Source organism: Nuphar pumila, chromosome 5, assembly GCF_984573655.1.
Source record: "Nuphar pumila chromosome 5, dmNupPumi1.hap1.1, whole genome shotgun sequence".
In the NCBI taxonomy this organism is placed as follows: Eukaryota; Viridiplantae; Streptophyta; class Magnoliopsida; order Nymphaeales; family Nymphaeaceae; genus Nuphar; species Nuphar pumila.
Window position 1 is genome coordinate 25,860,224 of NC_143253.1, and position 13,550 is coordinate 25,873,773.

Sequence of the window (13,550 nt, forward strand, 5' to 3'; positions counted from 1 at the left end):
AGACGAATGTTGGGTGCGCAGTTCACTTTATGCTCTCCATTGTCGACTCTCTTTGGTGCACAAAATCATCGAGTGCTGTGTCGTTGAGAATTAAAGAGTGCCTACGATGGCAGGGTACCCCTGACGGCAAACTGCCACAAGGGTTACAACAATGCCGTCCATCATGCTGGCCTGTGTCATATAGGCAGGCACTCAAGGGACCCCTGGATCTCTAGGGTCATAATCAACTGGGCACGGGTATGTCAGTAGCTTTTAAAGGTGGGCCACGGAAGATAGGGTGGTCGTGAGGCCCCCACCCGGGGTTTTCCTTGCTTCAGCCAAGGTTCCTCGTTATGAAAAAAAAAACAGGGCACCTCTCAACCTCATTACAGGACACCCCCAATCAAAACAGAGGTTTGTGGATGTTATTAGAAAAGGAAAGACCGTGGAGTCACTTCATAGTTTTTTCTGCTTTTTGTCACATTTTAATTAAAATGATGGAGGGAAATGACGCATCAAGCTGTTAAAAGGGCCTACTTGATCATTCTTTTCGAAGAACTAAAGATGGGTAATAGATTTAAGAGGTTAGAATATTAGATGGATGCTTGGCATATTCTTCCTTTTTGGGGTTTGTCTTGTCCAGGTCATTTGTTATGCAGCAGCCTTGTTGCTTAGCATCCAGATGCACTACTGCTGACCATTCATCTCAACATCTCTTAAGATGGATGAACAATGCACCCATCTTCAGAAATGCCAAGATGGGTGGTTATCAGATTTTGTATCCTACATCTGAAAGAACCATAACTGAGAATTGTTTAATCACGTTTCCCCAAAAGAAATGAAACATAATCATTTTGAGTTTGAAACCTTAGCCAAACACTTGATTTTTTTTTAATCTCTTGTCTACTTTTTGTGGAAAAACCAATCGCATTCGTTAAGGCAAAGAACCCCAACTGAACTTAAGAAACGAGTCAACTCTACATGGGTGAAGAACTATTAGTTTTTGTCCTTTTAAAAAAACAAAAAAAAATGGACCATCCGCAACCCATTTCATAGGGCAAAATTTAAAAAACAAAAGCAAAAAAATGGACCAAAATGACCCTGGGTGTGGTCAACACACCCAGGGTCGGGTTGACTGCACCCGGTGCCGCACCCTCACCCGCACCTGCGTCGAGTCGCTTCGACGCGGGTGCGGCACCCTGCTAGCCGAGTCCCTGTGACATAGGCAAGAACACATCAATTTAAGTATGCACCTGCACATGAAAGCAACTATGCAATAATACTTTGATTAAGCATGATATGTAGAATCTCATTCTTTTGCATGTATCAGTCAAATCAAATTTCGAATAGCAAATCTGCAGTTTTATGCCCACAAATTGACTGCCCATTGTCTGAATATTGCATCCGCATAATCTGATTAACATGTCATATTGAAACTTTTAAAACATACCTGTTCATAAGTATGCCGATCACAAAAAAAAACATGGGAAAAGTTCATATTTCGAATCCATTGCAAAAACTCAGTTTCAACCATTTGCACCCAGCCAACCCAGTCGGCTGGGGTTCGGCTCAAACCCAGCTGAGCTCAGCAGGCCAGGTCTGACCCTAGCAGAGCCTGGCGAAGCCTCAGTTCGGTTGGACTGCCAGCCTGCCCAACTAAAAAAAATAAACCTTTTTTTTTATAAAGGGCCTGCCCAGCCGACTGCTCGACTGGGCCTAGCAGGCAATGTACCTGCCCAGCCGACTGCCAGCCCAACCTAGCACTAGGCTGGGTCTGGTCCGGCCCGACCAGACCCCAGCCAAGTCTGGCAGGGCCTGGCATGTCAGATCAGGTTCGGCTAGCCTGGCAGCCAGCCCACCTGAAAGCCAATATATATATATATATATATATATATATATATATATATATATATATATATATATATATATATATATATATATATATATATATATATATATATATATATTGAAAGACACCTGCCCAGCCAATCGGCTGGGCCTGATATAGTCTGTCAGCACCTATCAAGTGCTGCTAGACCTGCTCCTTGCCCAGCCGACTGGCTGGGCATGGCAGGGACTGGGCTTTTGCCCAACCAAGCCCAACTCGGCTGGATTGCCACCCAGGCCAGCACAAAGATATATAAAATAAATTTTTTAACATGCAAAACCCCACATATTTAGGCTTGATGCATGCATATGCATATTCAAATTCAGGCTGCATGCGTACAAAGTTTTCACATCTCCTGTATGCATGAATATGCATACTTTTATTTAGTTATTGCGTGCATGTACATATTAATATTTAAATACGCTCAGATTCATCAAGCTACGAACACACTCATACAGATTTATGTAGATATGCATGCATAAACAGGTTTCTTTCACATGCCTATATGCATCTCACCACTGATACATTGGGCGAATCGTGGGAGTCAAATCTACTAAGAAACAAACACATGAAAGGCCATATTTCTCATGAAATAAAATTCTATTTTGGCATTGAAATAAGCATGTACAGAAATTTATTTTTGGCAAGATATATAAAATAAAAAATACATCCGTAAAAGAGGATCCATAAATCCTCATTCATGTATTTTAGAGTAAACATCTAGATTTACTCTTTTTCCATGGATTTTCACCGAAATATTGCATGGAAATCCAATCTATATACAATTTTTCACTTGAATCAAGAGAGGAAACCCGTACCATATGTGTAGATCGAAAAAAATATGAATTTGATGGTGGAAACGTCGGATGATCGAAGAAGAAAGCCCCTTCTTCCTCTTCCTCTCTTCTCTCTTTTTCTCTCTTTCTTTCTCTCTATTGAGTTGACTTTTTTTTAGCTTTTATAGGGGTGACACACCCCTCTTCTCCGGCCCCTTCTAAAGAGGGCTGGAGAAGAGAGTGCAGCCCAATATGGGACTCTCTCACCCAATAAAGTTTCAATATTTTTTGGACTCTTAAGTTGACTTTTCAATTTTTTTAATTCATTTGGACTCTAAGTCTCTCAAACCTTCCTAGATTCTTCTATGTGTGTTAAAGGAATCTACTAAGAGTCCTAAACAAATACCAAAATACAATTTCGGAATTTAATTAATTAATTATTTAATATTTAATAATAAATAATCAATAATAAATAATAAATAATAAATAATAAATAAATATCCATAAGCTTCCAAAAGTTGCCATGTTAACTTTGGAGACTTTTTAACATTAATTAACTTCAATTTAAAGATATCTAATGCATTTAAAGTTGGAAATTCGTTGGGCATGGATTTGGATTTGGATCCAGATTCAAGATCTAAATCCATCTCTAAAAATCCAAATGGATCTAGGGCTGGATCAAATCCAGATTAATATGGGTCTTGGATAGAGTTCAGATCCATATTAATTTAGATCAAATCCATTGGATCCAACCCGATCCAAATTCGGTCCCGGCCCGTTGAGACAGTCCTTTTTTAGAAAAAGATGATTGTCAGGCCAACCGTAGTCCGAATCTAGAAAAATAAAATATTGTTACCCACATAATTTCGAGATGCATCCAACGATATATAACTTGAATTTTGCTTCTGAAATTCGTTTGAAAATAACTCGAATTTTGCTTAAATTTAAAGGTTTAAAATAAAACTCTTTCTCACGTTTTAAGTGGCTCGTTAAGGCCTTGACAGTGAGACTTGGGCCAAGCTCAGACTGAAAAGCAACGACCTAAAATCGAGAATCTACCGATTTTTCTTTTATACTGAACCAAATTTTCGAAAATCTCAAATTTAACTAAATGTAAAAATATGTGATATTACATACAAATTTGATAATGTCGACCTTCTTATCATCTGAGATACTAGACCTGACAATAATATCTAAAGTAAATTTCGATTGAGTTAGCAAATAACCTCTAGAAGAATATGCAACTTCTATACCAAGAAAATAATTTAAAAACCCCAAATCAGTCATTTCAAAATGTGTTTTGAGAAGTTTCTTAATGTGTTCTACTCCCTGTTTGTCTTCTCTTGTGATGATCATGTCGTCCACGTAGAGGAGAATAATAATACTTGCATAAGAAATCTTAACAAATAGAGCTTTGTCAGTCAGATACGATTGAAATCTATCAAGCATAACTTGACTAAACCGGTTACCAAGCCTTTGGTGCTTGTTTAAGACCATACATAGCTTTATCTAAACGAAGGGCCTTTCCTTTAGGAATCATTATATCAGGTGGTGCTTCCATATAGACTTCTTCAACCAATTTTTCATTAAGAAATGCATTCTTAACATCCATTTGATATATAGACCATCTCTTCACAGAAACAAGGGCTACTAAGGACCTAACTGTGGTCAATCTTGCAACTGGGGCAAAAGTTTCCTCATAATCTATTCTATATTATTAAATTATCCCTTGATAACTAATCTGACTTTGTACCTTTCAAGAGTTTCACCACTCTTGGTTTTTACCTTATATACCTATCGACAACCTATAGGTTTATTTCTTGAGAGAATATCTTGGACAGTCCAAGTATTCGCTTTTTCTAAGACATCTAATTCTACCCTCATGACTTTTACCCATTAAAGATGTTTTTTGGCTTCAACATAGTTCAAGGATTTTATATAGGAATGTATTAACGCAATTTAGGCTTGATACTTAGGTGAAAAAGACTCATAAGACACAAATTTTCTAAGGAGTTTTGATACTCTAGATGACCTTCTAGTTTATATTTCTACATAGTTTTCATCATTGATATATTTTTCAAGAGCACGTAGATGTTTAGATTTATTGTGCATGGAATATTGAATACAACTTTGATCCTTATGAGATTGTTCTTCACTCATCTCATTATCATGAGATTATTCTTTTAACTTCCTGATCTTCATCAAGATCAATATCACAATCACCAAACTTTGGAATTAGATCCAACAAGAAAGAGTATTCAGTTATTTCCTTAGGATTTTTAAAATTAAAAAACCTTTCTTTTTCTAAGAAAGATACATTTCTTGAGACATACAAATTTTTATTTTTAAAGTCAAACATCTTGATGAATACTAGGAATAGCGTGAAGAAAAAGTTTAGCATTTTTATCAGTGAAAACAAAACATTTACACCCAAAGCTTCTTAATTTAGAATAATTAGGGATAAGTTTAAAAAGTTTTTCAACTGGTGATACATTTTTCAAAGAATCAAATGTCATTATGTTAATAAGATAAACTGCAATTATAGTGACTTCAACAAAAAATCTTTAGGTACTTGATTTGCAATAAGCAAAGTTCGTGGTTTCTATGATATGCCTATTGTGGAGTGTAAGGACAAGATTTTTGATGTGTGATACTATTTAATTCTATATAATCTTTAAATTATTTTGATAAAAATTCTTTCATTGAATCAGTGCGGAAGATAGAGATATCATTTATAAACTTATTTTTGACTAAATTGTGAAATATTTGAAAATGTGAAAAAACTTCAGATTTGTGTTTAAGAAAATAAATCCAAATATGTTTAGTAAAATCATCAACAAAGATTATGTAATATGCAAATCTACCCTTAGATATAACAGGTGTTGGGCACCAAACATCCAAATGTATTAACTCAAGAGGTCGTATAGAGACAAAAGTTCTTTTTTGAAATGACAATCTCTTTATTTTGCAAAAAAATATAATTTTCACATGTAAAATTTTCAAGATTACAATTTTTTTTTTCATATTTGGAAAGTGTTGAATTTTGAATACAATAGGATGACCAAAGCTTTTACGCTATAAATCCAAATCTAGTTTATGAACATTATAACAAAAAGTATTCTTGGATATTTTCAAAAAGTCCATATAGTATAAACCTCCTTCTCTATGGCCTTCTCCAATCAAATTTCCTGATTGGCGATCCTGCATAGAGGAAACTTTTCCTATATGAAGAAGAGCCAATTTTGTAGTCTCAAACTCCGGTCTTAGGCCATTGATGAATTGATAGAAATGCTCCACATCAATTTGTCTTTGATGAAGTTCTATATCTTCGGGACAATGCCATTTAGGCTCAAGAAGAGCCAACTCATTCTAAAAATCGGATAGTTCAGTAAAGTATTCTCTAATACTTCTTTCTTCTTGAGTCATAGTACGAATTTTATCTTGTAAATTACATACATGTACAATATCTTTTAAAAAATATTCTCTTACGATAATCCCATGCCTTATTTGTATGTTTAAATTTGACATGACTAGAGCACTTCTTGATATCAATACTACTAATAAGCCAAAATATAATCTTAGCATGCCCCATTCTCCATTCTTTCTATTTTTTCTCGTAAGTGACCATACCATTGACCTTTTCAACCTTTGTCAGAGGTACTTCTTTTTCACCTTCTACCTTTGTAAGAATTAGTTTGGGTTCCGGATCGGATCCATCCACTAATCCCCACAACCGGTGTTGTGAAAAGTGTTGAGGCGTAGCGAGACGCTCCACAAAAAACTGAGGCGAGGCGTAAAGTGTAAGCCTCTAATTTTTGTTTGAAAACTTAAGTGTGAAGATTGTATTCTTAGTTACTTTTATATGTTAATAAAGTGTGAAGATTGCATTCTTCTTCTTCGAACTTGATGAGTTTGAAGAGAGAGAAATAAGAACTCCAACACCAAGCGAGCACCACCAAAAGAGCACCACCAATCTTTTTCACTTGAATAGGTTTTGCGAAATAAGCTTCAACTCTTTCAATTTTTGAGTGCCATGCTTCCCAATGCACCGAATCATAAAATCAGCTTGATCACCAAGCACTCATACCATGAAAGGAAACAAGTTTCCTCTGAAGATATTCACCAAATCATCAAAGTGGACACTCAAAAGAGTTTCACCAAAGCACCAAAAGAACACATAAAAGCCACAAAATGGGCTCACACCAAATCCACCAAAGGTGGTTAACACAAGAATTAAAAATAATAATTTTATTGATAATGGACCATGCAAGAAGCATACATATGAGAGGGGGTTTCACTCCTATATATACATGAGCAAAAGGCCTCCATAGAGACATTGGCGCATTTCCCAACGTCTCTTTGGTTCTTTGACATTGTTGACTAGTTTACTCTAACCAAAAGACAAAAAACAAAAAAAGGAAACTAACCTAACCTAGTTACTAATTCTAGTTACATATATACAAATACATATATGTATACATATGTATGTAGTATGTACATATGCTTTGTATATATATATATATTTATGTTTTTAACATCCTTTTTCAAAAGTCTATTGAAGAAATAAAATTTTCATGGAGACCTCCTTGGAACATATGGAGCCACACTCCCATTATTAAAGATCTTCTACTCAAGATGTCTGCTATTTGAGACATGCCAACTGGCTTGTAGAATAGGAATGATATTAGTGATACTGTGTTTCCAGAAAATGAGCTCATGCAACCAAAGAAAGCACATCTCTAGGGGGCTGGTAGGGCATCTGGTTGGGAATAGCATACAAACATATAGTGAACAAATGAAGGTTGATGCCATCCATATTAGTTTCATATAGTTTATTGTGTCACTTATAAGTTAATAGGAAGTGCATTGGTCACAATTGTTTGCAGCATCTGTTAAATCAGCAAAAGATTTAACTATCGAATACTCAGAAAAGTCATAAAAGTGGAGCATGATGTGTCACTAGGAAGATCATGAAATGGTGGCTTTTCTTTGAGATCGAATAAGAATTCAGAGAATGGTGGACACAATCTAATTCTAATCCTGAAAATTTCTAGTTACATGAGTGCATCTGCAATATAGGTGTATTTACTATAGATTCATAGAACTATTTCATATGTTCCAAGAAAAAGGCTATTGTCCAATCATTTTAACTTCTGTTGGTTGCTGTCTGCTTGTGTTTACAAGTGAGTCTTGGTCTACTCTTAATTAAACATGTTCTTTGTTGCAGTTACCACATCAAGCGCAGGCTCCTTTTAACTGGGACCCCAATACAAAATAGTCTGCAAGAGCTGTGGTCTTTGCTCAACTTCCTGCTTCCAAGCATTTTCAATTCAGTAAAGAACTTCGAAGAATGGTTCAATGCACCTTTTGCTGATCGCGTTGATATTTCTCTGACGGATGAAGAACAACTTTTGATTATCCGTCGTTTGCATCATGTACTTGTTTCCGTTCTTCATATTGTATTCCAAGTTATCGTTGCTTCTCTTTTTTATGTTTTTTCCCCCTCAGGTTATAAGGCCATTTTTACTGAGGAGGAAGAAGGATGAAGTGGAGAAGTTCCTTCCAGGGAAAACACAAGTCATTTTGAAATGTGATTTATCAGCCTGGCAGAAACTTTATTACCAACAAATCACAGATATAGGAAGAGTTGGACTTGATTCAAGTATGCTACTTCCCTTGCACTCATCATTTTTGGTAGACGAGGGCTGGTTTATTTCTTTTGCTACTGTTTGTTAGAGTTGGCATTTGACTGTTATTTTTCATTTCATTTTGAAGATACTTAAGTTCCTTAAGTTTGACTTGTCTAAGCGGTGTACTGGTTATCTCCTAGTACCTTTAATTGGCAAAAGTAACACCGAAGTATTTGGGCTAGATCCATTAGTGGATTCATGGTGGTTTGCAGCGAAAAGAATCCTGGTTTTGCTGCATGCATCTAATATTCCATCGACTTTAATGAAAACTCTCTCTCTCTCTATATCTCTCTCTCTCTCTCTCTCTATATATATATATATATATATATATATAGAGAGAGAGAGAGAGAGAGAGAGAGACTAGTGCATATCGTCAAACACATAAAGTGTCCAATGCAAATCGGACTCTTTTTGCGCCGCTGATTGCACACGTGATCAGCGGCATTTTTTTGCGAACAATTTGGACCAAGACCGACTGGGTGACAGTTGCCTTGATCCAACTCAAGGTGAACTGATCTGAGCGTTTCTAGACTAGGAAATCTGTATTTGGTTTCTGCTGATCACCATCTTTGATTTGCGGATCTGGAGCTGGAAAAGTATCATCAACAACTTGATGAGATCCTGTGAATACATCACAGGCTCTATTTGCAATTGTCACAGCAGGTAGTTAGTCTGATCAAGCTTTATTGTCACCAACGACAAGAGAGCATTCCACTGAATGGTGGAAGCAAGACCAACTTGAGTGACAGAAGAGTTGGGTGACAATGCCACGATGATAACAAAGATGTTAACAACAACACACAGCTCGGAACCCCATTGGCTCCGATACCATGAAAAAACAAGCACAGGTATGGAACAAACACAATTCGACAAAAAGCAAGGAAGAAGAGACAATACACAGAAAACTCTTAACGTGGTTCGGCTAGCTTTCCCCTACGTCCATGGAAAATAAAATCACTCACAATTTGTGGAGGTGATTGGTTTCTATTTAAAATATCTTGAAACCTGATTTTACAAGTCATTGGTTTTAGGAGTCCCTTGCTATTTTCATTGCTACATTCAAGGGATTTATGAGACGTCTCACACACAAGAATAGGAAAACTGTGTATGCTTCAGGTCTTTGCTACATTCAAGGCCTATGAGGCACATGCCTCAAGTCTTTTGCATGCCTTAAGGCACAAAGGGCATCTCCTTGAGGTGAAGCGCACTTTTTGCTCCTTGAGGCACGTTTTTAATAACACGGATTAGAATACAAAATTTTTGAGGCTAGGGACAGGTTACTCCCTACACTAGGAATGGTACAAGTTGAGCTTAGAAATGAGATTGTTCAATTCATTTCTCTGTTTTCCAATTCAAAGTGATCCCTTGAGATGCCAATCCTAGAAGAAAAAAAAATTTAAGTTTCATTATCAAGGACTATTTGGCAAGCTTAGCTATCATTTACAGTAGTAATATTGCAACTGAGAGCACATATTTTATAGTCATACAGCAAATAGATAACGACAATATCATGATATGGTTGACCTTATTATAGATGGCACTGGCACAATGGAATTATCATTTGTATTGTCACAGTTAAATTTTTTCATTCTTTTATATAGTTTCCGTATCACCTACTGTTTTGTACATTAAACAAAAAAACCTGCAGGTACTGGAAAGTCCAAGAGTCTACTGAATTTGTCTATGCAACTAAGGAAATGCTGCAATCATCCTTACCTATTTGTTTGTGAATACAACATGTATCAGAAAGAAGAGATAGTGAGAGCATCAGGAAAATTTGAGTTACTTGATCGCTTGCTTCCAAAACTGCAAAAATCAGGGCACAGAGTTCTACTTTTCTCCCAAATGACTCGCCTCATGGACATTTTAGAAATCTACCTATCACTGCATGGATTTTCATATCTTAGGCTTGATGGTGCAACAAAGACAGGGGAGCGAGGTGAACTACTCAAACAATTCAATGCCCCAGATTCCCCTTACTTCATGTTTCTTTTAAGCACTCGAGCTGGTGGTCTTGGCCTTAATTTGCAGACTGCAGACACAGTTATATTGTTTGATAGTGACTGGAACCCACAAATGGACCAGCAGGCAGAAGATCGAGCTCATCGAATTGGGCAAAAGAAGGAAGTGCGTGTTTTTGTATTAGTAAGTGTTGGGTCAATTGAAGAGGAAATCTTGGAACGTGCAAAACAGAAGATGGGGATCGATGCGAAGGTCATTCAAGCTGGACTGTTCAACACCACTGCAACAGGTTTTATGTTTAATGCTTTTATATCTATAAATGCATTTATTCCTACATTCTTAACTTGCATATATATAATTCTTGGTTCATCCAAGGCAGAGAGAGAGAGAGATATTGACAGTTCTCAATTAACTGCTTATTGATATGTGATTTTTAATTTTGTTCTTTCAGCCCAGGATAGAAGAGACATGTTGCAGGAAATAATGCGTAGAGGTACAAATTCTCTTGGAACGGATGTACCAAGCGAGAGAGAAATCAATCGTCTCGCAGCTAGAACAGAAGAGGAGTTCTGGCTTTTTGAGAAGATGGATGAAGAGAGGCGACAGAGGGAGAACTACCAGTCGAGATTAATGGAAGAACATGAGGTGCCAGACTGGGCTTTTACAGCGGCCAACAGAAAGGAGGAAAGGACTGTTGGAGAATTGGATAAAGGCATTGACAATAGCCAAAGCACGGGGAAACGACGGAGGAAAGAGGTGGTTTATGCTGATCTACTCAGTGATGTGCAGTGGCTGAAAGCTGTTGAAAGTGGTGAAGACTTAACTCAGGCAGTTATGAGAAGCAGCAGAAAAGAGCAGCTTGTGGATGCAACAGAATCAACCAGTGAGATCGTGGAGCGTGAAATTCTTGAAGAATCAAGGAACAGGGAGGAGGAGGCTGTGGTCAGTGAGGGGACGAGCGAGGATCCTTTTACTAGTGTACCAAAAGGGCTGAAGTCCACTAAACCAAAACCTCTGTCCCCTGAAGCGGATGAACCTTTGCCGGATGAAACTGATGGTCTTGGTAGCAGTGTGTGGGCTGGGGGTATCGCTACATGGAAAGCCCATAAAAGGAAGAGATCTAGCCATGTCTACCCCGCTGATGCAAGAGGGAAGCAATCCAGCAATAAGGGAAACAGATGGGTTTGAGCCAGCACGTTTCTCGCCAGTTTCCCCCCCTTTTTCCTGCCACTGGAGACTTTTACTGGAGGGATGCAAATGGATCGGATCCAGTATTGGGGTTTTGTGATTTTTGGCTGTTCCGACCTGATCCGTATGACTCTCTCATGTATTTAGCTGATCCAAATTGGATCCGTTTGGGTCCCTCTAGAGCAAATGGTATTGATGTAATTGCAAATGAAATAGACCACTTTTTTCTTTCAGAAGTTTCTATTCATAAATCATAAAGCGTCATGTACTTGCACTTGCTTTTTTGTTAATTGTTATACGGAAAAGAAGGCAATGTTAAAGAACTGTTGTTACATGCAGGGGCGGAGGAAAAAAAAAACATTAAAGCTTATATAGGGTCATCCTCCAAGCGCAAGGATGTGGGCCCCTCCCACAACGGTGCTAGACTTAGCCCCGATGCTTTCTCTTGTGAGCCCTGATGAGTGGAAAAGGAAAGAATGTTGAAGAGCTGATGGTCAATTGGGTAGTCTCCATACCTAAAGAGTTGCCTAAATCAAGAAGGCAGAATTGCCCTGCATGATGGATTCGGTTTGGCTATGCAAAAGTAAAGTTGGTGAAGTTTCCATATGTAATGGATATGTTTACCCATAGTTTGCTTACCTATTGAGTTTTTTTTCCTTTACTCAATAGTGAAATGCTGTCTCTTTGGGATTTTCTAAACTTTAGCTGGCGTTTTCTGCCATACATTTAATTAATTTTTCATATTCCATACAACAATTGAATCTGTTATATATATTTGATGAAAAAAGATACACAGAAAAGGTAAAACAGAAGAATAGGAGATCCTGGGCATATTTGGTAGATGAGTTGATTTACATATTAACGTCTATAGTTTCTTTATGCAATTTGCTTAATCAATACTACTTTATGTTGCTGAGCATCCATCGCGTGTACAATGGACGCTCAGCCTTTTTTTTGGCAAAAATGCGCTAAAACATGCAAAAATGGGTGATGAAAGCACCAACAGCGCTTTTACAGCTCCACTAAAGGTCTCAGTTCTGCTGGGACCTTTAGCGGTGCATAAAAACACCGCTAAAAACATTTTCAAAAGCATCGCTAAAGATCCATGTGGACCACGGTGTTTTTATGCACCGCTAAAGGTCCCAGTTCCCCTGGAACTTTTTCGTGCTGACGGTTCATCATGCATGTGAGTTGGACATTCAACTTGATTAAGCACCTATTCATCAAGCAGCTATGCATTTTCCTATATATATATATATATATATATATATATATATATATATATATATAGAGAGAGAGAGAGAGAGAGAGAGAGAGAGAGAGAGAGAGAGAGAGAGAGAGAGAGAGAGTTGAGATTTTCACGGGTTCTTTTATTTTTTTTCTTAAATTTAATGTGATCTAGATGCTTGGTTTTATGGAAACAATGGATCATCCTATTACGATGCATAAGAATCTTTTAAGGTTTGAAAATCAACTGTTCAGAACTATGTAGTTGGTCTTCATTATTTGGATTCCATTAGGTGAGACCCCACTACCCCACAATATATTGCAAAACATCGTAACTAAATATGATGAATTTCATTACGAGAACTATTGTCTCCCTGATTCTTGTTTCATCAACTAGCAAACATGTTCCTTGCCAGCATCATCTAGATTAGTTCAATTGGTTTGTAGGTTGTCTAAAGAAGGTCAACTTACTAGAGACCTTGTTTCCTTGTAATCACTCATCCAAAATTATATTTATGCATTGTTTAAGGTGTTGAGGAAAAAAAATCATATTCTTCTTTGATGTTCTGTTCTGTTTTCCACAAAAATGATCATGCAGTGCAGATTATGTAGTGCATATTTTCAGCTTCTAGAAAAGTGCACGTTTTTGCCTCAATACATGAAATAGTTAAATTGCAAGATTATATACACATCGGGGAATGTTGGCCCTAACTGAATGTCCTTTTACTAGTTTGATTTTTGGTTGTTTGCTTATTGATTTTTAGCTGATTGCTTGCTTATAAGGTTGGCTAAAGCTATGGAAAAAAACTGGTGTTTTATAAATCTTAATGTGACAAAGAA

At 37.2% G+C, this 13,550-nt stretch overlaps 1 protein-coding gene across 1 annotated transcript in view; it reads left to right on the forward strand.

Annotated features, from left to right (window-relative positions):
- The window catches only part of LOC149837176 (putative ATP-dependent DNA helicase CHR12), a 92,646-nt gene extending 80,890 nt beyond the window's left edge, over nt 1-11,756 (forward strand). Inside the window, exons 9-12 of the mRNA XM_090005870.1 lie at nt 7,871-8,078; nt 8,152-8,305; nt 9,982-10,584; nt 10,747-11,756. Of these exons, the coding sequence (XP_089861996.1) occupies nt 7,871-8,078; nt 8,152-8,305; nt 9,982-10,584; nt 10,747-11,483 (1,702 nt within the window). The 3' untranslated portion in view covers nt 11,484-11,756. The remainder of the gene's footprint in view (nt 1-7,870; nt 8,079-8,151; nt 8,306-9,981; nt 10,585-10,746) is intronic.
- The last annotated feature ends 1,794 nt before the right edge of the window (nt 11,757-13,550 follow it).